At 41.4% G+C, this 24717-nt stretch overlaps 1 protein-coding gene across 3 annotated transcripts in view; it reads right to left on the bottom strand.

Annotated features, from left to right (window-relative positions):
* LOC137370107 (myosin-IIIb) overlaps positions 1-24717 on the bottom strand; it is a 250764-nt gene that overhangs the window by 99883 nt on the left and 126164 nt on the right. For all 3 annotated transcript variants that reach the window (XR_010975080.1, XM_068032267.1, XM_068032282.1), the window contains 6 exons: positions 22909-22995; positions 22760-22825; positions 20299-20412; positions 10907-11018; positions 7340-7386; positions 651-716 (listed from right to left, as the gene is read on the bottom strand). Coding sequence is in view for 2 of the 3 variants with exons in the window: in XM_068032267.1 (XP_067888368.1) it covers positions 651-716; positions 7340-7386; positions 10907-11018; positions 20299-20412; positions 22760-22825; positions 22909-22995 (492 nt within the window). In the remaining variant the exon portion in view is untranslated. The remainder of the gene's footprint in view (positions 1-650; positions 717-7339; positions 7387-10906; positions 11019-20298; positions 20413-22759; positions 22826-22908; positions 22996-24717) is intronic.

The raw sequence follows: 24717 nt of genomic DNA, 5'->3' as shown, positions 1-24717 counted from the left end.
GATCTTTCCCCCCCAACTTTTATAAACTTTATCCCTCGACCCCTTCCACCATCCCTGCAACCATTAGGAACAGTTTTGCTGGCTCCACCGCTCCCCTCTCCATCCCGCTCTGAAAACTTCACACCTCCCCCATCTTGGCAGTGTTACACCTCGGATCTCCGAGGCCACCAGCCAGAATATCGCCGTGGGAGGGCCATTGGACAAGGTAAGTGTTTATGCATTCATTATAATTTATTTAAATATTTAAATTAAGGCTCCGCCGCTGGGCGGTGGGGTGCTTCCCTGAAGCCTCGCCGCTAGTGGTAAAATAGGGCGGGGCCTTCCCAGCATCGAGGCCCATGGTGGGCCTCTCCCGGAAGTATTTTCCACCCCCCCCCTCCCCCCCCACACGACCCTCAACGTTAGGGAGCTGGGAACATTCAGATCTGGGATTTTTACTGCTTTGCAGGGAAATATGTTGACATAAAGAAGTTTGGATCAAAGAAAAGAAAAACACCCTACAAGCTTCGCCTAACATTTCCTGTGGGCCTCTGTGCAATAGATCATTATCCTCATCCACTTCCTCTCAATGATTAAGAGTTCTAAAAGATTATAAAACTTACTTTGGTAATCTTGGTAACTAATAAATAGAATTAAACATTGATACATACTCTAAACTGTGCTCCAACAGATTGCTTTCTGGTGCTGTTAAAGTTGTCTTCTGTTCTCTGTACCAACTAGAAAAACAAAGCAAGCATGGAATGTAAATGTGAGGCCAAATCAGAACGTCCTGAAATTCCTAAGCATTGCTTGGTATTTCAGTACAGCACAATTACTACTGTTATGACCAGGTGAGAAAGAGGTCTAAGGGTTCCCTTTCAGCTTTCACCTGGTCTTACTGTAACAGGATTTTATTTTTAAACACACTGTGTTTTGACCTCTCCCTTGGTGAATCCTTATTCACCGCTTTCCAATTATAAAGCAAAGAAATGAGTACAAACAGGCTTTCTTAGGTTTAAAGAAGGTGAAATTTATTAAACAAACTTAAACTCTAATTTGGTTGATGCTTATGGATACACGACGCGCCCCACGCTAGCACGCATACGCGATACACACATGCAAATAGAGACAGAAAAAAGCAGAAGAAAGATAAAGTGGAGAGTTTGAGGCAATATCTGAAGAGTTTGTTATGGTTCTTCGAGTTCACTGTAGAGTCCTTGCTTGTAGGTAATTTGTGTTTTGCGTTGGGGCCCAGTATTCTTTTTAAACCTTGTTCACTGTAGGAGACTTTTCTCTCTTGGGGTTCATGTGTCTTCAATGGATTCTGAAGCTAGTGAGAAAGAGATGGGAGCAGACAGGAGAGAGGTGTTCTCAATCCAGGAGCTTTGAGTTCAAATTCTCTGTGGCAAGTTAAAAAAAAACCTGCAACAGCCAGTTAGTCATGTGACCAGCTCACCTAACCAGTCCCGGACCTTGTGGATTGTCTTGTCCGAGCAGACCTTGGACGGTCTCCTCTGCACACAATACCTGGTGATTAAAGGTCCATTGTGGGTTCCATTGGAGCAGGGAATAGCCCCTTTGTCCTTTTAAGTACTGTCTGTTAATATGCAAAAATGTCTTTCCAGCCAGTCTGGCAGCCCTTGTAATAGGCCTGCTCTTCTTCCCAGCAATAATTTTAGTTTTAATGTCCATGTGGCGAAATGAATGTGACTCATTCTTGGCAGGTGGAGGGCCTGCATGACGCTACCATAATAATATTAATCTGCCAAACAGGAAAAACAACAGCAAAGATATATCCCAGACTGAATGTCATTTGTGAGTAGTTACCAAAAAGTAGAGAGATGCAGAAAATGTTAGCTTGTATTCTAGCAATATAAAAATGAAACCTTTAAAAAGGGAAAACATTCTGCTTAGACACTCCAAAAAACCCGACAGCAGAAACTGTGAATTCTGCATTTTTAGTTCAAGATTTTCTGTCCCCTAACATTTAATGGAGAGAAAATCACAGGTTGGGTTGTGCAATTTCCTGCACCCGCGCTGCTGAAGTGGAAAATGTCCCTTTATTTTGCTCCAACAGGTTAAATAAATTATGGAGAATGTCAACCATAAGTAATAGTTACTCTACACAATTTGCACATAGTAACAGGGTTGCCATCCTTCCATCTATGAAAGATGATGGCAACACAGTACTACATAAAGGTTCGATATTTTGGGTTATCAGCTCTTCAGGATTGTTCTAGTGTCTCCAGGAATTAAAAGTTTAATCTCCAAGATACTGAGAGCAACCCTGGAATAACATTTAGAGGGATTAAAAATGTATTTTTTAAATTTTCTTTGAACATTTCCATTCATTAGTTATAAAAATATTAAGAGACGCCTACATGGCTGTTCATTATTCAATCCAATAAGAATCATTGACTTGCAAATTGGCATTGAAATTGCACATCTCTAAGTGGTGAGGATGGATGTGTGTTGGTTGGGCAATGGTGCGAGTGTGGAGGCAGATTGTTGGCAGGTCATGTGACAAAATCTCCAGAGTTGACACCCTAGTTGTTATGGTATTGGACTAGTAACCTAGAGCTCATGAGTTCAAATTCCACCATGGTAAGCTGTGATATTGAGAAAATGACCCTGAAGCTGCTGAACGTAAAAACACTGCCCTCAGGAGAGGACCTAGCCAACCCTACCTGGTCTGGCATACATGTGACTTCAGTCCCACAATATGCGGTTGACTTGTATATTACTTTTCCACAGTTTCCCACATTGCAAGATCATTGATAATATCAAAATTACAAATTAAACTGACAGATACCAGAGTTCTTAAAATCTCTCTAAATGGCTAGGCTTGAATTCTGGGTGATGCTGTTCTACAACTCAACCATACTGTTATTCTTTCATTCAATATCCCTGTGCAGGAATTATGACCTTGCATGTTAATTTTTACTGGCATTTTTTTCATAAATATGCATCACTGAAGCAAATAGGAGTGCTGGGAAATGAGTGAAAAAAATCATGCTACTACATGTACGCATAGTTTAGTTAAAAAAGATTTAACCCATCATCAAAAAATATTACAAAATAAAAACAAAACACTGCAGATGCTGGAAATCTGAAATAAAAACAAAAAGTGCTGGAAATACTCAGCAGGTCTGGCAGATGAAAGGTCACCGACCTGAAACTTTATCTCTGCTTCTCTCTCCACAGATGCTGCCAGACCATCTAAGTATTTCCAGCACTTTTTGTTTTTATTTCAAAAATATTACATTCCATGTTTTTTTTTTAAACCAACCATATTTTGGAATATCTGACATGTTTACACTTAGCTGTTTACCAGTGTTTAAACAATTTCTCTGCTTCCTGTAGCAACTTAACAGTGCCTTCTCAAATAATCACCCTTTACAAACCACTGCTTTTCCTTTTAATCTGGTTATCCATATCTCAGTAGTGCAAATATAGCTATCGGTTGCACAAAGGCTGGATTCTATAGAGCCCTCGACATCTGGATCCGTGGCAGGGGGTGGGGGGGGGGGTCCTGAAAATGACCTAGGATGAGGCTGTCACGGACCTTGACGCCGGCAGAGCCTGGCCCGATATTGTTGCAATTTTAATATTTAAATAAATTAAAATCCTGCATTAATTACTCACCCCTGAAGTCCCGCTGTGATCTTTACCCTGGCGGCTGGCACTGCCGCGCCTTCAGATCCCTGTGCGGGGAAACGAGGGGCAACACTGGTGGAGATTGGGGAGGAGGTAACATTGTGGCTGTAGGGGATGGTGGGAAGGGTTATAGTTTAAAGTGTGTGCAGTTGTAGGGAGGGCAAGGTCAGTGGGTAAAATTAAGTGTTGGGGTGGGGAGGGGGGAGAAGGCCAAATAATTAATTTATTTGTTATGGGGGGGGGGGGGGGCAGGTGGGAGAGGGACAGAAGAGATGTATTTATTCAATTTAATTTAATCTTTCTTTAAATATTTAACTTTGCCAGTGGGCAAATCCCTTTAAAATGGTGTCAGCACCTGCACACAGACAGCTGACGTCATTGCCGGGGCGGACAGCATGCCCCCTCCATGTGACGGGGGGGGGGGAAGGTGGGGCCGCCCCGGTTATTTAAATGAGCCACTGCACTTGGAATCGCGGCAGCTCTTTGACGTGCATTCGCCCGCTGCCGATTTTGGCAGCGGGCTTATAAAAATTCAGTCCAGAATCTTCCTTTTAGCCATTTTTCATTACTTTTCCTCATTCTCTGGATTTTTTCCAGAAACGTTTTTCCCTCTCCTATCCTCACCTCCAAATTCAAGTGCAAAGAGTTCATGGATTTCTTTACCTTCAAGATTGAGATCATTCATGCCGCTACAGGGACCTCCCCTTTCTTTTCCCATCCATTGCTCTCGGCACCGTCTCAGTTGCCAATCCTTCCTGCATCACTATGCAATTCCTTCCCATCTTACTTTGCCTTCTCCAATCTTATCTCCTCCACTCCCTGTGATCTCAAATCCCTCACCATTTAACTCCTGACAACTAAACTAGCCCTCTGAACTCCATGTTTGTGAAGATTGGGAATGGCTTTGCTCAGATACTTTTCAGAACTGCCATCATCATCCCCTCCTCAAAAAGCCTACAATGAACGTGTTTTTTTCCTCCAATTACTGCTGCATCTTTAAATATCCTTTTCCACCACAAGGTCCTTGAAAATGTAAATGCCTTCAAACCCTCTGTTCATCTCTTCTAAAACTACCTCTTTGAATCCTTTCAGTCCAGATTCCACTTTGTTCACAGCACCAAGACTGCCCAGGCTAAAGCCATACATTAGATCCTCTGCAAAGATGACCATACCATGATGCATTATCCCTTCAACATTACAACAGTGACTACACTTCGAAAAGTAGTTAATTGGTGTAAAGTGTTCTGGTACATCCTGAAAAGTGCTATATAAATGTAAGTCTTTAATTCATTCTTCCTTCCTTCCTTCTTGACTGTCTGTGGGACTAACTTCATGTGGTTCTACTCCTACTTGTCCAAACACAACTAGTGGTATCTCTATTATAAAAGTGCTTCTGTTTTGCTAAAAATATTTTTTTGAGGATTCGCAGTCAAACTGAAGAAATGTTGGACCAGTTTTTTTTCCAAGAGGGTCAAGACAATGTTTGACAATGGCATTTACTGGTTGTCACATGACTCAAGTTAAAAGCAGAACAGAAACTCTGGTAACTGAGGTAGATGCGTGCAGAGACATGACAGGTCAGAAGGTGGACTTTCTATTTCTGGCTTCACTTTTGAATTGTTTGGAGTTGGGAATGAACTGTTTATAAGGGGTTGGAGTTTTAAAAAAGTAAAACTTAAGGACAGAATCCCAGCTCAGCCCAGCCTTTATAAAAAGGGATAGAACTTCCAAGGAGAGAAGGGAATTCCCAAGGAAGGAGAGAAGATCACAATCCAGCTCAGCTTTCCAGCACCTCGCTAAAAGACCCTGAGAAGTCCATGGTGTTAAATCATCTCATCCCCTGTCTTTGAAGAAAAGCCTGCTAAATTGATTCTCAATGCCGCCTGAAAAGAACAGTTCTAAAAGATCTAGTGACTCGTCTACATGGATTCGGAGTCCAGACTGTATGCCAGTTTTGGAACACAGGATATCTCATCTGCTGATTCTTCAAGAATGAGCAAGTATTCAGCCCAAGTGGTTTTTTTGGTCTGTAATAGAGCTCTAAACAAAAATCCCTTTTATTTTTCCGGTTAACCGGTGTATGCATGTCTGTGTGAGTGTGAGGGGCTAAGGTAAAAAGGGAACTGTAATATTTCAATCTGTGTGTTTATGCTTTACTTCATTACTGGTTAAGACTTGTTTTATAATAAACTGATAATTTTGTTGTTTCTTAAAGAAACCTGGTTGGTGTGTTTTATTCTGGGAAAAATAGAATACATGATTGACCGTATCGGTAAGTAGGAAAATGTAAAGATATGTTGTGACCTGTGGAGAAGTGGGACCAGAACAAACAGTGCACTCCTCCTGCCTCGGTCTTTCTTTGCTTTGCTTTCTGCTCTGGTACAGCCACTTCCCGAGTCTCCCCCCCACCCCATCCCAAGGATCTATCCTTGGGCTCACTTCACCTATGTGCTGCTCCTCAGTGACATATGCTAATGTCACTCCGTTCTAACCCACAATCACCTCTGTACTATCAGACTGTCTGTCTAAGATCAAATTGTGGACAAATTAAAATTTCCTCCAACCAAACATCAGAAAGATTTAAACCATCATTTCAGATCCCCCCCATAAATTCTGCTCCCTCAACACCTTAACCCCTCCTGCCGGTCATCTGCTCAGGGTGAAGGAGACTTTGCCCTTGTAACCTGTAGAATCATTTTTTTCAATGTCCTTATCACCTTCCCAGCCTTTGTAAACTCTTACTTGTTCATAACTCACCTGCCTGTATCCCATCATGTCCTGCATGACGTCCAGCTTATCCATTACCCCTCTCCTCACTCATCTACATGAGCTCCATGTGCTCCAAAGCACTGACACCAAGGACATGCTGAGAGAAAGATGTGGAAACAGAGGTATTCCTTGTCTCCAAACAGCCAGCACTCGGTTCTTTGTGGTAGCCTGAAAATGGCAGGAATGGCTGGCTGCCTCAGGATGAAAGCATCATGACTGCTGCCAGGATTGCAGGCATTCACTGACATGATATTTTGGGCAAAGATGCACACCAACTGCATGTTAATGGAGTGGAGCCCTTAGTGGTTCTGGTACATCTTCCCATTTACAAAGGAGGCCTGCAGAGCGAAGTGCGTACAGTCGATGCCACCTTGTACAAAAAACTATTTTAAGAAAAGAAAAGACTGATTCCTAGGACATGCTAATACAAAGACATGGCAACATTTTTATCACTTTTAATTACTGCAGATCTCAGCTTTAAAAGAAACAACACCACAATTACAAGTAATAAAAACAAAGTGCTGGAAATACTCAGCAGGTCCATGGAGAGAGAAACAGAGTTGAAATTTTGAGTCAGATATGTAAACTGTCTTCTACTTCAGGCAGCATTATCCTCCTGCCTTGGAACTTCAGATCAGATGGCTTTAAATTAATCCACACTATTCTGTGTAAATTACTTTAAAGATGTACATTTTACAAACTAACACTCCTGGCATGGAACTTTGCACACCATGAGCACATTGCAGTTATTTGTGTGTGGAGGCCATTGAGTCCTGGGTGTTTTATTAGAATTAATTCATATTTTCAATATACATCACAGTTTAAAAAGAACTCCAAAGTAATAAAGCTTTTACTCTTGATTCATAAAGTACTCAGTTTGTTGTAAAATCAGTAATTGCAACGCCATTCCATAAAAAGAATTAGAATAACTCACTCTTGGTCTTTGCTGAGCCATTAAGGTTCCTGTCCTTGAGACTGTAGCTACAGTTAAAAATTAATGTGTCAGTGTCATCAAATTAACTGACAAATTCTTATTACATACAAGTATATATATTCATGCGCAAAAATGTAGTGTTATTCAATTTATTTCCCGGGATAATCCATTTTCTGATTGCTCCCTCCTCCACATATTTTTCTCCATTCTGATCTATCGAGCCATGCCTCTCCTGGAACTGAAGACAGGTGGATACCACATTCTCAAATCTCCATCACAACAACTCCGAAGCTAAAACAAAGGTCTGCTCGCACATTGCGAGGGAAATGTTACGGAGGTGACGAGAGTCTTGACTGCTGGCTGGACAGCCAGCGAGAGACCTGCATTTCCTCCTTTGGCCCACCAGATTAGAAACCACTCAGGCACTTGAAAGGCCATTGGTGGTCCCTTCCCAGGATCAGGACCCCGGGGATGGGATGTCCCACCCGCTAAGAGCTGTTGGCCAAAGGCAGACAACTCTTTTGCTCGGCAGCACCACTGGGAAGGCAGTGGCTGCTGCCGGAATGCACCCAGCAGAGGCCCAGGATCGCAGAGCGACCCAGGTAAAGCGGAGTGATGGCAGGAGGGGTTTCGTGGGCTGGAGAGTCATGGGGGAAGGGGTGTAGGGATATTGGCAGCAAGAGCAGGGGTGGCTCTGAGTGGGCCCCTTCCCGATGCTGGGTGTCTTGATCAAGCACTGAATTCCTTTGAACAAGGGACACCCACCACCTCCCCCACCCGGGATACCATAAGCAACCCCGCATGTTGTGCTCCCCGCGGTTAATAACAGCGGCAACGGGAAAAGGGCCTCAACTGCCCTTTAAAGCCATCAACTGGTGGCAGGGCAGGAAGGCCATCCACAGGTCTTCCCACCACGGACCTTAATCGGGGTGGAGGCGGGAAAGTGGCAGGGTCCCCACCTACCACCATCCTGCATGATTAAATGCCCTCCTGCCTCCAAACTTGCCACGGGGGAAAACATAAAATACCACCCAACATTTGCCAAGTGGTAGCTCAGCATGTTGGGAAAAATCAAGCCTCCATGCCCCATTCTACAGTGCTGCACACAGCTGCACCCTAGTGCTCAGCACTGAATGACTGGTGACATAAATATGCTTCTATTTCCCATATTCTTGTGCGAGGTAAGGTTCCTAGTGGCTTCCAGATCCAGCTAGTCCAATGCTCTCCAGGCTGATCATACTTTCCATGAATTTCAGCTGATTCAAAACTCTGCTACCCACATCCCATCATGTGTTTGCTGTCCTACATTGGATCATGTTGCACTAATGCCCCAAATTTACATCAGGTTATACTGAGTGTACAGCATAGAAACAGATCACTGGGCCGACCTGTCCAGTGTTCATGCCCCATGTGAGCCTCCTTCAACTAACCCTATCAATGTATCCATATATTCCTTTCCCCACTGTGTGCTTATCCAGCTTTCTCTTAAATCTTTGGGTAAAGAGGTTTCTCCCGAATTCCCTACTGGATTTATTAATGACTATCCTATATGTATGACCTCTGGTTTTGGTCCTCCCCCTTAAGTGGAAATCTTTTTCTCTACTTCTGCCATATCAAACTATTTCATTGACTTAAAGAATACTATCAGTCCAGCCTTCTCTTTTCTAGAGGAAAGAGCCTCAGCCTGTTCAGCTTTTCCTGATAAGTATATCCTTTTTAAGTTCCGGTATCTTTCTTGTGAATCTTTTTTGCACCTTCTCCAATGCCGCTATACTTTTGAGAATATGGAGATCAGAACAGTGCACAGTACAAGTGTGGTCTAAGTGATCTAAGTATTAAAGTAATAAAAGTTTAATGTAACTTTTCTACTTTTCAAATTGCTCCAGAAAAGAATTGACAATAACTTGGCCAAAGTATTTTTTTTTTTAAAGATTGATCTCTGCAGTGCCAGTTTTTTTCATATTTCTTTATTTTGTTCTTTAACCTGTGTGTGCGTGCGCGCATGTTAGGTTATTATCGAAGGGTGGATATCTATTCATATTTCAAACTTTGTGTTAATGAGCTTTGCATCTTTATTGAATAAGTCTTCTTTTGTAATAAATCAATAATTCTGTTGTTTATTAAAGAAGCCTGGTTGGTGGGTTTTTATTCTGAAACCAATATAGATAAACGAATATAATTGGCCATATCGGTAACCGGGTAAAACATTTAAACATCTGTTGTGACCAGTGGAGTAGTGGAACTAGAGAAAGACAGTGCATCCTGCAGCCTCGGTCATAACAACATGAAACTTGGAAGTATTGTGAACTGTGAGAAGGACAGGTGATAGACTTCAAGAGGATATAGATAGGCTGGTAGAATGGGTAGGCACGTGAGAATAAATATTAATGCAGAGAAGTGTGAAGTGATACTTGGTAGGAAGAATGAGGAGAGGGAATATAAAATAAAGGAGGTGCAGGAACAGAGATACTGGAGTACATGCGCAAAAATCGCAGAAAGTGGCAGGGCAGGTTGAGAAAGTGGTTAAAAAGGTATATGGGATCCTGGGCTTTATAAATGGAGGCTTAGAATACAAAAGCAAGGAAGTTATGATGGACTTTTATGAAACACTGGTTCGGCCTCAACTGGAGTGTCAAATTCTGGGCACTGCACTTTAGGAAGGATGTGAAGGCTGTAGAGAGGACGCAGAAAAGATTTACAAGAAGGGTTCCAGACATGAGGGATTTCAGTTATGTGGATAGACTGGAGAAGCTTGGGCTGTTCTGCTTGGAGAAGAGAAGATTAAGAGCAGATTTGTTAGAGGGTTTCAGAATCTTGAGGAGTCTAGACAGAGCAGATAGGGAGAAATTGCTCCCATTGGCAGAAGGTTTGAGAACCAGCGGTCACTGATTTAAGGTGACTGGCAAAATAGCCAATGGCAACATAAGGAAAAGCTTTTTTACACAGCGAGTGGTTAGGATCTGGAATCCACTGTCTGAGTGTGTGGTGGAGGCAGGATCAATTGTGGCTTTCAAAAGGGAATTAGATAAGCACCGGAAGAGAAAAAAATTTGCAGGGCTATGGGGAAAGTGTGGGTGAGTTGGGCTAGCTAAGTTGCTCTTGCAAAAACCCGGCAGAAACATGATGGGCCGAATGCTCTCCTTCTATGCTGTCACCATTCTATGATTCTATGAGAACTCTGTAAATATCCAACTGTGGCCTCTTGTGAATTTTAAGCTGTTTTCCCCACCATAAGTGCCCATGAGTTCAGCATTCTAGACCTTCATGCTTTCAGTCACATCTCCTAATAGCTCCTTCTTTGGCTCCACATTCATTTTTGTCTTGAGTATACCTCTGAAATGCCCTGGGATGATTTTATACATTAAAGGCGTTATACAAACATAGGTTGTCAGTTTGCATTCAACAGAACATAAATATACACCTCTTAGGAAATCTAATTCTTATTGTTGAAATTTTCTAACATCCAGTACATAAAGACACACAACTTTAAAACTTCTTTACTGAGGCAATGCTGGCCATCGCATTTACCTACATCGGTTTGCGTAAAATGCTTGTCATAATATTTACCTGCAAAAAGTACACTTAGCAGTGGAGTCACACTATTAATGAACAGCCCTCGAATACTTGCTGGGATTGTGTCTCTGTTTTTCTCCAGAAACCCAGATGCATTATATTGGACCTGTGGTGGCGGAGCATCAGTTAATATTACAAGTTTAAATACAAGTTTAAAAACAAGTGCAAAATGAGTTGTAAAATACTGTAAAACCAGTTGAAGTTTCTAGATTAAAGAAAATTGGTCACTTTTTTTAAAGCAATGTGATTCCAAAAGGGATTTCCCTTCACTCCTTAAAAATTAAAGATTAAGGAACAAATTTGGTCAACTGTTTCTTCAGGATCAATTATTTATTTTCAAACTACAATGTTATCTCCTCCAAGATATTATTTAACAAATGCAATAAATCTACATACAAAACACAATAAACTTCCCAAACTTTAAAAAATAATAAAAGCGCAAAATACGAAAGGCTGAAAATTGTATTTTTGTGGAGGGAAGGCAAATGATTTTAAAGAAAATAAAGTAATGATAGCACATAACATTCAAATCTGTAAATGATTTGCAGTATCGTTTACCACAATTTATTTTTTTGAATTGACTAAAGAGGTTGTATCCTGCCATCGAAATTGTTCAGAAATTCCCATCCCAGCAACAGATGAGGATGTTACCACATTTAATCCATAATCTGAGTTCCACTGGTCACAGGCGTGGCAGCTCCCGTGTGCCTCATAATGCTTAGTGATTTTTTTTTTAAAAAAACTTTATTCTCCAGATGTGGGTATTGCTGTTCTGGCAACATCGAGGTTTGCTATTGATCGCTGTACAGAGATCCCTACTCAGAAATGTCAGGAGAGGGTGGAATTGGGCTGTATTGTCCTTATGGTGGATACAATCTGTTGGCATCCACCATCAAGGCTCACATTTGGGTAGGCACCAGGAGGCAACTTTAGTTCATGAAACCAGGTCTCAGTGAGGGATTGCAAGTGCTTTCTGTCTTTAGTTTTGTGTCATTCTGTCTTTCTATACATTGAGAGATTGGGAGATAAGGGGAACCCTCACTGCTGTTACAATATTGTTCACATTAACTAAAATAGCTGGTTGCTAAATGTGGAGAATACATTATCACCAATAATCATTTGATAGTCAAAAAGGGTGCCTGAAATTTGTTCCTTCTCATACATTTATAACCGATTCAATTACAAAACAATCTTTTTTTAAAAAAAGGTACCATATTGAAGAGGAAGGATATACCAACATGAAACAAATTCCTTTCCTTTTTAGCTTACACAAAGCTATAAACAAAATATACCAGTTAGAAGAAATCCACAAATATACGAGTGGACACTACTTGTATACTTCACCAGGTCTAGATAATGGCATCCAGACTGAAATAAATATTGTTCCCTGTTTGGTTAGTGATGCCAGTGAGTCTAACTAATGAAGTTACAGGCATTCTTGACTGAGAAGGGGCAACTTTCTAATTCAGAATTTTCCTCTATACATGGTAGTTATCTTGAAAATAACACATGAAAAACCTTTTCTTTAAAGTTCGAGTTGTTTCTCTCCTATCAGCTAATTGCTATCAGCATGCCAAAAATGCACTTAAAACTGATGAGGTTCTATTTACTCTAATTTCAACACGATGTAGAACCAATTGAATATTTAAGTATTGCTTGTACCTACTATCCTGCATTTTTGATTTCCTAATCAAAAGGATGGGAAACTAGATAGCTGATATTCATTCCAGCTTACTGGTTACCTTCAGACAGGCCCAAACAGAAAATTACTACAACAGGAGTAAAGTTAAATATCAAGTTCATTTTTGGGACATAGTAGGGCAAATAAAGGCGATTGAATGAGGAACCATATACATCATCCTTTTTTAAAGCACAGTAAAACCATTCCCACTCACAAAATTACATTAAATAAAAAGATAAACACTAATGTTGGGACTCAAGATTCAAATGTAGAGTGAGTATGTTATGAAACTGCTTCTATTTTTAATATTGTTTTTGAGGATTCGTGTGTTAGCATTGTGGAGATGGATTCATCCAAGACTGGGGAGATTCCTTAGATGTTGGACTTTGTTTTTGTTGAAGGGTCACTGAGAAGTCTTCTTTGAAAATAAACCTTTACTGGATGTCATATGCCTTAAGCTCAATAAACAACAAAAAACTTGGTGACTTGGGGGAAATGTTTACAGAGAAGTGACATGTCAAGATTTATGAGGGTTGGAGTTGGTTTTGCTTCTGAGATATTGTTTAGGTTCAGTTGGGGTGTGGACTGTTGTTGCAAGCATCTAGAGATCAGCCTGCCAACAGAAAAACACCCACCTGTCTCTGCAAAACCATGCAACAATCCAGAGTGTGAGAGCCAAAACCCCTGATGCCGCATTTCTCCTGAATCACTCCTGGAAGGCCTGCCAGACTAATTATCAACGCTGCCTGAAAAGACATGCTCCAGAAAAGATGCCAGTGACCAGTGTGTACTCAGATGCCAGACAGCATGCCATTTTTGAACACAAAGATCTCATCCGTTTTCTTCAAGAATTACATTGAAACATAGAAAATAGGAGCAGCAGTAGGTCATTCGGCCCTGCGAGCCTGCTCAGCCATTCATTATGATCATGGCTGATCATCCAACTCAGTAGCCAGTTCCCGCTTTCGCCCCATACTTTTTGATCCCTTTTGACCCAAGAGCTATATCTAACTCCTTCTTGAATACATACAATGTTTTGGCCTCAACTTCTTTCTGTGGTAGCGAATTCCACAGGCTCACCACTCTCTGGGTGAAGAAATTTCTCCTCATCTCAGTCCTGTAAGGTTTACCTTGTATCCTTAGACTATGACCCCTGGTTCTGGACTCCCCCACCATCGGGAACATCCTTCCTGCATCTACCCTGTCAAGTCCTCTTGGAATTTTATAGGTTTCTATGAGATCCCCCCTCACTCTTCTGAACTCCAGCGAATATTATCCTAACTGAGTCAATCTCTCCTCATACGTCAGTCCCACCATCCCAGGAATCAGTCTGGTAAACCTTTGCTGCACTCCCTCTATAGCAAGAACATCTTTCCTCAGATAAGGAGACCAAAACTGCACACAATATTCCAGGTGTGGCCTCACCAAGGTCCTGTATAATTGCAGCAAGACATCCCTGCTCCTGTACTCGAATCCTCTCACTATGAAGGCCAATATACCATTTGCCTTTTTTACCACCTGTTGCACCTGCATGCTTACCTTCAGCGATTGGTGTTCGAGAACACCCAGGTCTCGTTGCATATTCCCCTCTCTCAGTTTATTGCTGTTCAGATAATAATCTGCCTTCCTGTTTTTGCTACCAAAGTTGGATAACCTCACATTTATCCACATTATACTGCGTCTGCCATGCATTAGCCCACTCACTCAACTTGGCCAAATCACCCTGAAGCCTCTCTGCATCCTCCTCACAACTCACCCTCCCACCCAGTTTGGTGTCATCTGCAAATTTGGAGATATTACATTTAGTTCCCTCATCTAAATCATTAATATATATTGTGAATAGCTGGGGTCCAAGCACCGATTCCTGTGGTACCCCACTAGTCACTGCCTGCCATTCTGAAAAAGAGCCATTTATCCCTATTCTGTGTTTCCTGTGCGCCAACCAATTTTCTATCCATCGCAATACACTACCCCCAGTCCCATGCGCATTAATTTTACATGCTAATCTCTTATGTGGGACTTTGTCGAAAGCCTTCTGAAAGTCCAAATAAACCACATCCACTGGCTCCACCTCATCAACTCTTCTAGTTACATCCTCAAAGAATTCTGGTAGATTTGCCAAGCATGATTTCCCTTTCATAAATCCATGCTGACTCTGCCCGATTCTACAACTGTTCTCCAAGTGCTCTGCTATAAAATCTTTGATAATGGACTCAGACGTCAGGCTGACTGGTCTATAATTCCCTGCTTTTTCTCTAGCTCCCTTTTTAATAGTGGGGTTACATTAGCTACCCTCCAATCTGTAGGAACTGTTCCAGAGCCTATAGAATCTTGGAAGATGACCACCAATGCATCCACTATTTCTAGGGCCACTTCCTTAAGCACTCTGGGATGCACAGAATCAGGCCCTGGGGATTTATCGGCCTTCAATTCCATCAATTTCCCCAACACCATTTCTCTACTAATACTGATTTCCTTCAGTTCCTCTCTCTCACTAAGCCCCGTGTTCCCCAACATTTCTGGTATGATATTTGTGTCCTCCTTTGTGAAGACAGAACCAAAGTATGCATTTAGTTGGTCAGCCATTTCTTTATTCCCCATAATAAATTCCCCTGTTTCTGACTGTAAGGGACCTACATTTGTCTTCACCAATCTTTTTCTCTGCACATACCTACAGAAACTTTTACAGTCAGTTTTTATGTTCCCCGCAAGCTTGCTCTCGTACTCTTTTTTCCCCTTCTTAAATCAATACGTTGGTCCTCCTTTGCTGAATTCTAAACTGCTCCCAATCCACAGGTCTGTTGTTTTTCCTGGCAAATTTATATGCATCTTCCTTGGATCTAATGCTATCTCCAATTTCCCTTGTAAGCCATGGTTTGGCTACCTACCCTGTTTTAAATTTGCGCCAGACAGGAATAAACAATTGTTGTATTTCATCCATGTGCTGTTTAAATGTTTGCCGTTGCCTATCCACCGTCATCCCTTTAAATAACGTTTCCCAATATGCCATGGCCAACTCGTGCCTCATACCTTCGTAGTTTCCTTTACTAAGATTCAGGACCCTAGTCTCAGAATCAACCACGTCACTCTTCATCTTGATGAAGAATTCTATCATATTATGATCGCTCGTCCCCAAGGGGTCTCACACAACTAGATTGTCAATTATTCCTCTCTCATTACACAATACCCAGTCTAGGATGGCCTGTTCTCTAGTTGGTTCCTCAACGTATTGGTCCAGAAAACCATCCCGTATACACTCTAAGAATTTCTCCTCTACGGTATTGTGACTAATTTGATTTGTCCAATCTACATGCAGGTTAAAGTCACCCATAATTACAGATGTTCCTTTATCGCATGCATCTCTAATTTCCTGTTTAACGCCATTCCCAGCATCACCACTACAGTTTGGGGGTCTATATACAACCCCCACAAACGTTTTTTGTCCCTTAGTGTTTCTCAGCTCTACCCATACAGATTCCACATCGTCAGAGCCAATATCTTGCCTCACTATTGCATTAGTTTCCTCTTTAACCAGCAATGCAACTCCACTGCCTTTTGCTTTTTGTCTGACCTTCCCAAATACTGAATATCCCTGGATGTTCATTTTCCATCCCTGGTCACCTTGCAGCCATGTCTCCGTAATCCTGACTATATCATACCCGTTTACATCTATTTGCGCGATTAATTCATCCACTTTATTGCGAATGCTCTGCGCGTTAAGGCATAAAGACTTAAGGCCGGTCTTCTTAACATTACTTGTCCCCTTCCCACTATTTTTCACTGTGGCCCCGTTTGATTCTGGCCCTTGATTTCTCTGCCCATCACTTTTCCTATTCCCCTTACTGTCTTTTGTTCTCGTCTTTGATCCCCCCTCCTCCGACCCCTTGCAAAGGTTCCCATCCCCCTGCCATTTTAGCTTAAACCCTCCCCAACCACTCTAGCAAATACTCCCCCCAAGACATCAGTCCCGGTCCTGCCCAGGTGTAACCCGTCCAGTTTGTACTGGTCCCACCTCCACCAGAACCGGTCCCAATGCCCCAGGAATCCAAAACCCTCCCCCTCACACCATCTCTTCAGCCACATATTCATCCGATATATCCTGCTATTTCTACTCTGACTAGTACGTGGCACTGGTAGTAATCCTGAGATCACTATCTTTGAGGTCCTACTTTTCAATTTACTTCCTAGCTCCCTATATTCTGCTTTTAGGACCTCATCCTTTATTTTACCTTAACTAAGTATTCATTTTTTCGTAAAAGAGCTCTGCAGAGAAAATATATTTATTTTTCTCTAAGCAGTGTGTGTGTGTGTGTGTGTGGTGGGTATTTATAAAGGGAACTTTCATATTTTAGTCTGTGTGTTAATACTTTGCTTCCTTACTGGATCGGTCTTGTTTTATAATAAACTGATAATTTTATTGTTTATTTTCTTCTGGGACTATATGATTGACCGTATCGGTAACTGGGTAAACATTTAAATATATGTTGTGACCTGTGCAGAAGTGGAACTAGAAAAGACAGTGCACTCCTCCTGCCTCAGTCGTAACAAGTACGTACTACTTGGTGTAAATCAATTTTATAATAATGGAATTATCCAAATTCTGCCTTAAAATTCACCTTATATTAGCAGATGGTTATATTACTGGACAGGCAAGCAAGGTATTTAAATCCCAACAACGCCAATTATGAAACTGAATTAGTAAATCTGGAAATCTGTGGGTCAGCACTAAAAATAGGAAGGAAGGTTATTAAAAACCTAACTGGTTCACTAATGTCATCAGGTTAGGGTCTGTCCTATATTTGGTATAATATAAAAAGTATCGATGTTGTTTTGTGAAGTGGTCAAGCAAGTCACTAAGTTGTAGAAACAATTGCACAATAAATTTGGTCCAGCCAGCAACACCCACATCCGAAGAACAAAATAATAAGTTGTCCAAAGAGCTTTGTGGGGAAGGAAAACATATACTACAAGATATGCACTGGAGTTGAATTGGATACTGCAACTATTAACATGAGTGATGAGCTCCTATAAGTGGCGAGCGAATGCTTTCAATAAATTAATGTGTAAAGGAATTAGCAATGTGTAAATATACAATATCTGTGCTAATGAAAGATTTTTCATATCCAGTGCAACATATTTTGCACTAAGTTAGCTAATCTGGAAACTTTGTACTCTGCCTTAAATGTGGAGAACTAGTTTTAGTAAGATTTGTTTCCCGCTACCCACTTGATAAAACAGAACTCACTGAAGCCCAAGAATTGCTGCAAGAAGGAAGTGTGGAATGATCATTGTAAACATGAAGAAAAAATCCACCAGAAGCAACAAAAAATGATCAGTAAAACATGCAGAGCAGCTCTAATAGCATAACTGTGATCTGGAGTCAAGATTAGCAACTTAATGACCTCAGGCATCTCAAAGAAAGATCAAAGCGGTTGAGCACTTGATAGCACCAAAGGAATATTGCCCGAAACAGGAAGCGTGGGAATATGAGCTTCTTTATTTAAAACAAAATTGCTCTCAGGATTTGGATGATGCTGTCAAGCTTGCATTCACTGCCAATTCCTAGTTTCCTGGTACTGGAATGTCTTCTTGAACCACTGCAGTATATGTTTTAATTGCTTTTAACCATTGTTTGCAGAACCAATCCTGAAGCCACTAGTTCACAAAAGTACTTTACCCTTTTTGGATCCAATTCACAGAAATGAAAGAACTTCATTCTTTCATGACTTTAGGATATCTCAAAGCCAAACAAAGTATTATTGAAGTGTAGTCACAGTTGCAAAGTTGGGAAATGTGGCAACCAATTTGCACACAGCAAAGTGCCACAAACAATAATGAGACAAATGATCAGATAATCTGTTTTAATAGCAATGGTTGAAGGCTAAATCCAGGACAAGGCAACTCTTCATTCTTTCATAGAGGTGCTCTCTTGTCCAACCTTCAGAGTTTGTTCTGGCATTCTTTTCCCTCTCTCTTCTCAATTCAGTCTGCTACTCTTCTCCCCCACCATCCTTTTCAAGCTGATACACTCTCCCTTATTCAGTGTGTACCATCTACAGGATGCACTGCAGCAACTTGCCAAGCCTCCCTCAACAGCACCTTTCAAACCCACGACCTCTAGCACCTGGAAGGACAAGGGCAGCAGACGCATGGAAACACCACCATCTACAAGTTCCCCTCCAAGCCACACACCATCCTGACTTGGAAGTACATTGCTGTTCCTTCACTGTCACTAGGTCAAAAACCTCAAATTCCCTAACAGCACTGTGGGTGTACCTTCATCACATGGACTGCAGCGGTTCAAGAACGCGGCTCAAGGGCAATTAGGGATTGGCAATAAATGCTGCCCTTGCCAGTGACACCCACATCGCATGAAATTTAAAAAAAATTCTCATCATCAGCCTGGCTCAGTGGCTGCATCCTCATCAGAGTCAGAGCCTAATTCCAGGACTTGAGCACATAAATCTAGCCAACACTACCACGCCGTATTGAAGGAGTGCTGCGTCATTAGGAAGTCCTGCCTTTTGGATGAGATAATAAACCAATGTTCTGACTGACTGTACAAGTGGAGATAAACTATCCCTTCGTGCTATTTGAAGATGTGCATAGGATTTCTCCCAACAACACACAAACAGAATTCTGAGCACCTACTGCTTGCTGCTCATGAGGCCTTAATATATGAAAATTGGTTACCCTGACAGCTTACAAAGTAACTGTGACAACTCTTGAAAAGTAATTAATTGGCTGTGAAGTGCTTTGAGATGTTTCAAGGATGTGACAGACACTGTATAAATGCAAAGTGTTTCTTCCTTTATCATCACTCAATCAGGGATTTCTGATGGCTCTCCTTTCTTTGTTTCACTAAATGTCATAAAAGTACCGACAGGCATCAACAGCACAGGACTTGGGCTCTGTAAATCCTGGTGGCACGGATCCGGAGTTTCTGTTATCCACTGAGGGAGGGGAGGAAAAGGAATTATGCTGCAACACCTTGCCACAGCATTCATAGGCCCATAGGGCTCTGGCAAGCAAAAGAAAAAAAAGTGGAAAGAAAACTTACTGTTAGCTTTGGCAATCACAGAATTCTGATTGTTACAGCACAGGAGGTGGCCATTCGGCCCATTGTGTCTGCACCGGCTCTCCGAATGAGCAATTCACCTAGTAACATTCCCCTGCCTTCTCGTTGGTTGTATAGCTGAAAATTGGTCTTTGAATCCTAACATTCCTCCTTACCCTCTGCCCTAGCATTGCTACACACCAATATTTTCAGGTGTTCCTGACACAGTTTGTATGACATATTTTCCTCACTAATATTACATTGTGGTATATTTGTTTTGAAAAGTGCCGACATTCTTCTTAAATTGGATTTGAAGCAATAGTGACTTGTTTCAGTGGAGGCAGAGTCAATTCCAATACTCTCACCAAATGATTCTGACTGGTCATTGCTGATACATTGCTGAACACTGCCCAAAACATTCAACAGATGTTGGGGCATCTTTAATGCCCACAATAATTATTATTTTGAAAGCACACAAAAAACTCCTGATTACTGATATCAGGAACTATGCCTTAACATTTATAAGAAAAAAAAATACGCGTACTGCTAATGTGTACTTTACTTTTAGTGAAATGGTACAATAGCAGTTAACGAACATTTTCTATTGATGTCTCTTCATTGAAATGAGAGAAAATACATCAGTCTTACCTTTCCTGCATAATGTATCACTGTAAATACTGGACTGTGACTTCTGTCTATTTTAAAGTGCGGATTCCTTTTGAAACTACTGTTTAGCTTGTCCACAAAAGTCCTGTCAGTGGCCTGTAATGGTACATAAAAGGCATGCCTAAATATTGTATATATGTTCCTAAACCTTTTTTTAAACTTGCCTTTGGTTTATAAAAGAACTCCATTAAAAAATTTTTTTTATCTAAGATCACTAGAGGTTTGTGTATATACATTAACAGGCATTCAATATGAACAGGAAGATTCCAGTTTTGATCCCCAGTCTGCACTTTTACCAGTACGGTGTCACACGGGCTTCAATAGCCCCTGGGTTATTGAAGGGTCTAAAAATAAAAAGCTCAGCTTTGATCTTTACATGGTAATCGCTGTTGGTATTGGGTATGAGGATGGGAAAGTCAATGTGTTCACAACTGAATAGCTTGCAAACACACATTGTCTAAATTCAATGATCAAGAATGACCTCTTGGGCAAGGTACCAGAAAGTAGTTGGTAGCCAAGGAACAATAGGAGAGTGTGTTTTGTTTCAGCACAGCCAGCCATCGAACATTACCCTTTGCTTCCCACCTCAACCAATTTTGGATCCAACTTGCTACTTTGCCTTGTATTCTACGGGCTTTTACTTCAGTGATCAGTGGCCATGTGGAACCTTATCAAAATCCTGGCCAATATTCATATAGACTACATCAGATACACTACCCTCATCAACCCTCCTTGTTACCTCCTCAAAAAATTCAATTATATTAAGTCAGACACGACCTTCCCTTAAAAAATCCGTGCTGCCTCTCAGTATGTTAATTTCATCTAATATTTTACAAGTCTCCTCCCAGACTGCAATGTCTGTATTGTCCCTCTCTTTTGTGAAAACAAAGTATTCATTAAGAACCATACCAGCGTCCTCTGCTTCCATACAAAGGTTACCCTTTATGGACCCTAGCAGACTCTACTCTTTCTTTTGTTACCTTCTTGTTCTTTATGTATTTAAAAAAAAAACTTTGGGTTTTCCTTGATTTTAGTTGCCCAACATTTTTTCATCCTCACCCCCCACCCCACCGCTCCCCCCCCCCCCACCCCCACCCCCCCCGCCATTTTGCTTTTCTAATTTCACCCCTACACTTTTTGTACTCCTCTAGGCTTTCTGTAGTTTTGAGCCCTTGGTATCTGTCATAAGCTTCCTTTTTTTTTTAAATCCTCTCTTTTAAACCCCTTGACATCCAGGGGACTCTGGATTTGTTCGTCCCAACCTTTTTCTTTAAGGGAACATACTTACTCTGAAACCTCTGTCTCTTCCTTGAATGCCTCCCATTGATCTGGCACTGACTTACCTTCAAGTAGCTGTTTCTAGTCCACTTCAGCTAAATCACATCTCAGCTTAGTAAAATTAGCTTCTCCCCAATTGAGAACTTTTAAATCCTGTTCTATCTTTGTCCTTTTCCATAACTACTCTAAATCTAACTGAATTATGATCACTTCCAACAAAGTGCTCCCCAACTGATAGCCCTTCCACCTGTCCCTAAAACTAAGTCCTGAACTGCCTCCTCTCTTGTTGGGCTTGCTATTTACAGGCTAAAAACAAAAAGTTCTCCTGAACGTATTTTAAGAATTCTGCTCCCTCTGTGCCTTTCACACTAATTCCATCCCAGTTAACACAGGAGTAGTTGAAATCCCCCACTATTGCTATCCTATTGTCTTTGCCTACATATTTGCTCTTCTATCACCCTCTGACTGTTTGGGGGGTCTGTAGTACACTCCCATTAGTGTGATTGTCCCTTTTTTTGTTCTTCAGTTCAACCCATATGGCCTCATTTGATAATGCTTTGACTATATCATCCCTCCTCATAACAATAATTGTTTCTTTAATCAATATTGCGACTGCCCACTGCCTTTTTTAATCCCCCTCTCTACCTTGTCTGAAAACCCTGTAACCAAGAATGTCGAGCTACTGTTCCTGCCCTTCTTTCAGCCATTTCTCAGTAATATATCATACTTCCACGTTAATCTGTGCTCTCAGCTCATCGCCCTTATTGGCTAGACTTTTTGCACTGAAGTATATATTATTCAGCACTGCTAAACTCCCTTGTTGTCTATTTTCTCGCTGTTGTTTTCTCTGCCTCCCAAACACACTTACTAATTTTCTACCTTCCATTTCCAACTTCTTTTCTCTCCCTTCTGAATCTACTCTCAGGTTCCCTTCCCACTGCCAAGATAGTTTAAACCCTTCCCAACAGAAAAACTGGTCCTAGTGAGGTGCAACATGTCCAGCTTGTACAGGTCTCACCTTCCCCCAGAAGAGGTCCCAATGTTTCAGGAATCTAAAGTGCTCCCTCCTGCACCATCTCTCCAGCCACACATTCATCAGCTCTATTCCCTATTTCTGTATTCACTATTTCTGTACTCTGGTTCTCTTCACTGCTCAGTTCCTTACCTGTGGAAATGCACTTTGTTCATCCAGCAGGGAAAACACACCTAGTGGTTTTGCTAAAAAGAGATCCTATGGAGAGAAAGTTTACATATGAATAAAACAGAAAAGAAAAAAAAAGATAGAGCCAGACAGAACTGTAAATGCCTTTTTACCAGTATTGCCTTGTTGTCCTTGAAGGTAATAGTTTCCCACTCAATTTCTTCTTGCTTGTACTCATTTTGCTGCATTAAAAATATGTGCTGCAGAAAAAAAGACATTTAATTTGACTTTTTAAATTTAAAAGGATAACTAATAGAACATAAGAGAAATATAATTGTCACACATATGGAATACAGTAAACAAAAGGGAATTGTAACTAGTTACCTTTATAGAGCCACATTTCATACTTTCAACCAATATCTCATACAAGTCAATTGAGTTAGGGTGCACAGAACAGACCTATGTACTCTGTATTGTGGCAACTGAATTATACCTACAAGGGTATGGCCAAGATCAAGTAGGAATCAGAGCTGACCAATCACCAACCAGGAAAGAGACGAGAGAGGCTAAGCAGAATTGAGTGGACTTCAAAGGGTGGACAGATGTACTAGGATCAGGCAGGAGTCAACCTGTAACAATGATCACAGTCCATATTGTTGTGCAACTTTGGGCCGGCCAGTGTGTTTCCAGATCAGAACCAAGACTGTTACATTAGTTTCGCAAACTTTTTGTGCAACTAATGAAAAATTGTGGGGGCCAGAGGCAGGCTGTACAGAAATTATTGTTTGAATAATGTAGCCAAATGTAGAGAGGCTTGCAGTTACTGCACTGTAGGAAGGTCACTGAGGTTGATTATTTCTGAGAAGAGCTTCACACGGTGAAGGCTGGATGGTGTGAAGAATTAATCTATGAGCTGAGGTTACTGGATAAAGGTGTCAGCACTGAATCAAGGTCAATCAATGCCCAATGTTCCTTTTACATCTGATTACACTGGAGTTGTTTATTGCAAACCTCCACAAAATTATATTTCGCCTTCATTTTTAAATTCATCATGGCCTTGCCTCTCCATCACTCTCAAACCTTTTCCAGCCCTACAACAACCAACCCCATTCCCCCATCTCTCCCAAGCACTTTGGCCTCGTCTGCAACATCCGCCATACCATCTCACCATTGTTGCTATGCCTTCAGTTGCCTAGACCTCAAGTCCAGATTTCTCCAAAACCCTCCCTCACCTCTTTCAAGACCCCCGCCTCTTCGACCAAAGTTTTGTTTACCCCTAATATTTCATTTGGCCAAGTGTCTTTTTTTTTTGATAACACCTTTGTGAGGCACTTTATGGAGGAAGGTTTTTCGACATTAAGCGTGCAATATAAATGCCAGTACTGTTCCTGTTGTTAACAGGGCATACCACGAATATTAGGAAGGAGCAAGCTAAACTGCTCAACCCTCCTCTCTTGCATACCTTCCTGCCCAGGCTAAATTCGCCAACTTCCCTTCCTTCAAAGGGCCCACCTACCACAACCATCCTGAACTCCACTAGCTGATCAACAATCCCCTCTCCATTAGCCTTCAGAAAATCCATTCATTTGCAAACATGATCCTTGCCGTCCACAATTTTATACACGTAGGCCTGGATTTTGCGTTGCAATAATTGTGAGACTAACAGCACTCAGGTAATAATGTAGTAAACTGGACAGCAACTTCCCAAATCTGCACATGCGCAGTTAAATGCAGAAATCCAGAAGCTGCTCCTAAGACCCTGCTCCTGCACAAGCTGTGCTACGCCGATAAACTCAGCATTGAAATCCATGTAAGGACATGAAGTTGTCATACCTACCCATTAGTTTTTTTTAATTAGTTCATGGGATGTAAGCATTGCTGGCATGACCAGCATTTATTGGCCATCCCAAATTGCCTTTGAGAAGGTGGTGGAACGTTCCTCACTGGCAGAAAAATTTCGGGCTTATGCATTCAGTTGTTAG

This window comes from Heterodontus francisci, chromosome 1, assembly GCF_036365525.1.
Source record: "Heterodontus francisci isolate sHetFra1 chromosome 1, sHetFra1.hap1, whole genome shotgun sequence".
NCBI lineage: Eukaryota > Metazoa > Chordata > Chondrichthyes > Heterodontiformes > Heterodontidae > Heterodontus > Heterodontus francisci.
This window is presented reverse-complemented; position numbering and strand designations above follow the sequence as displayed.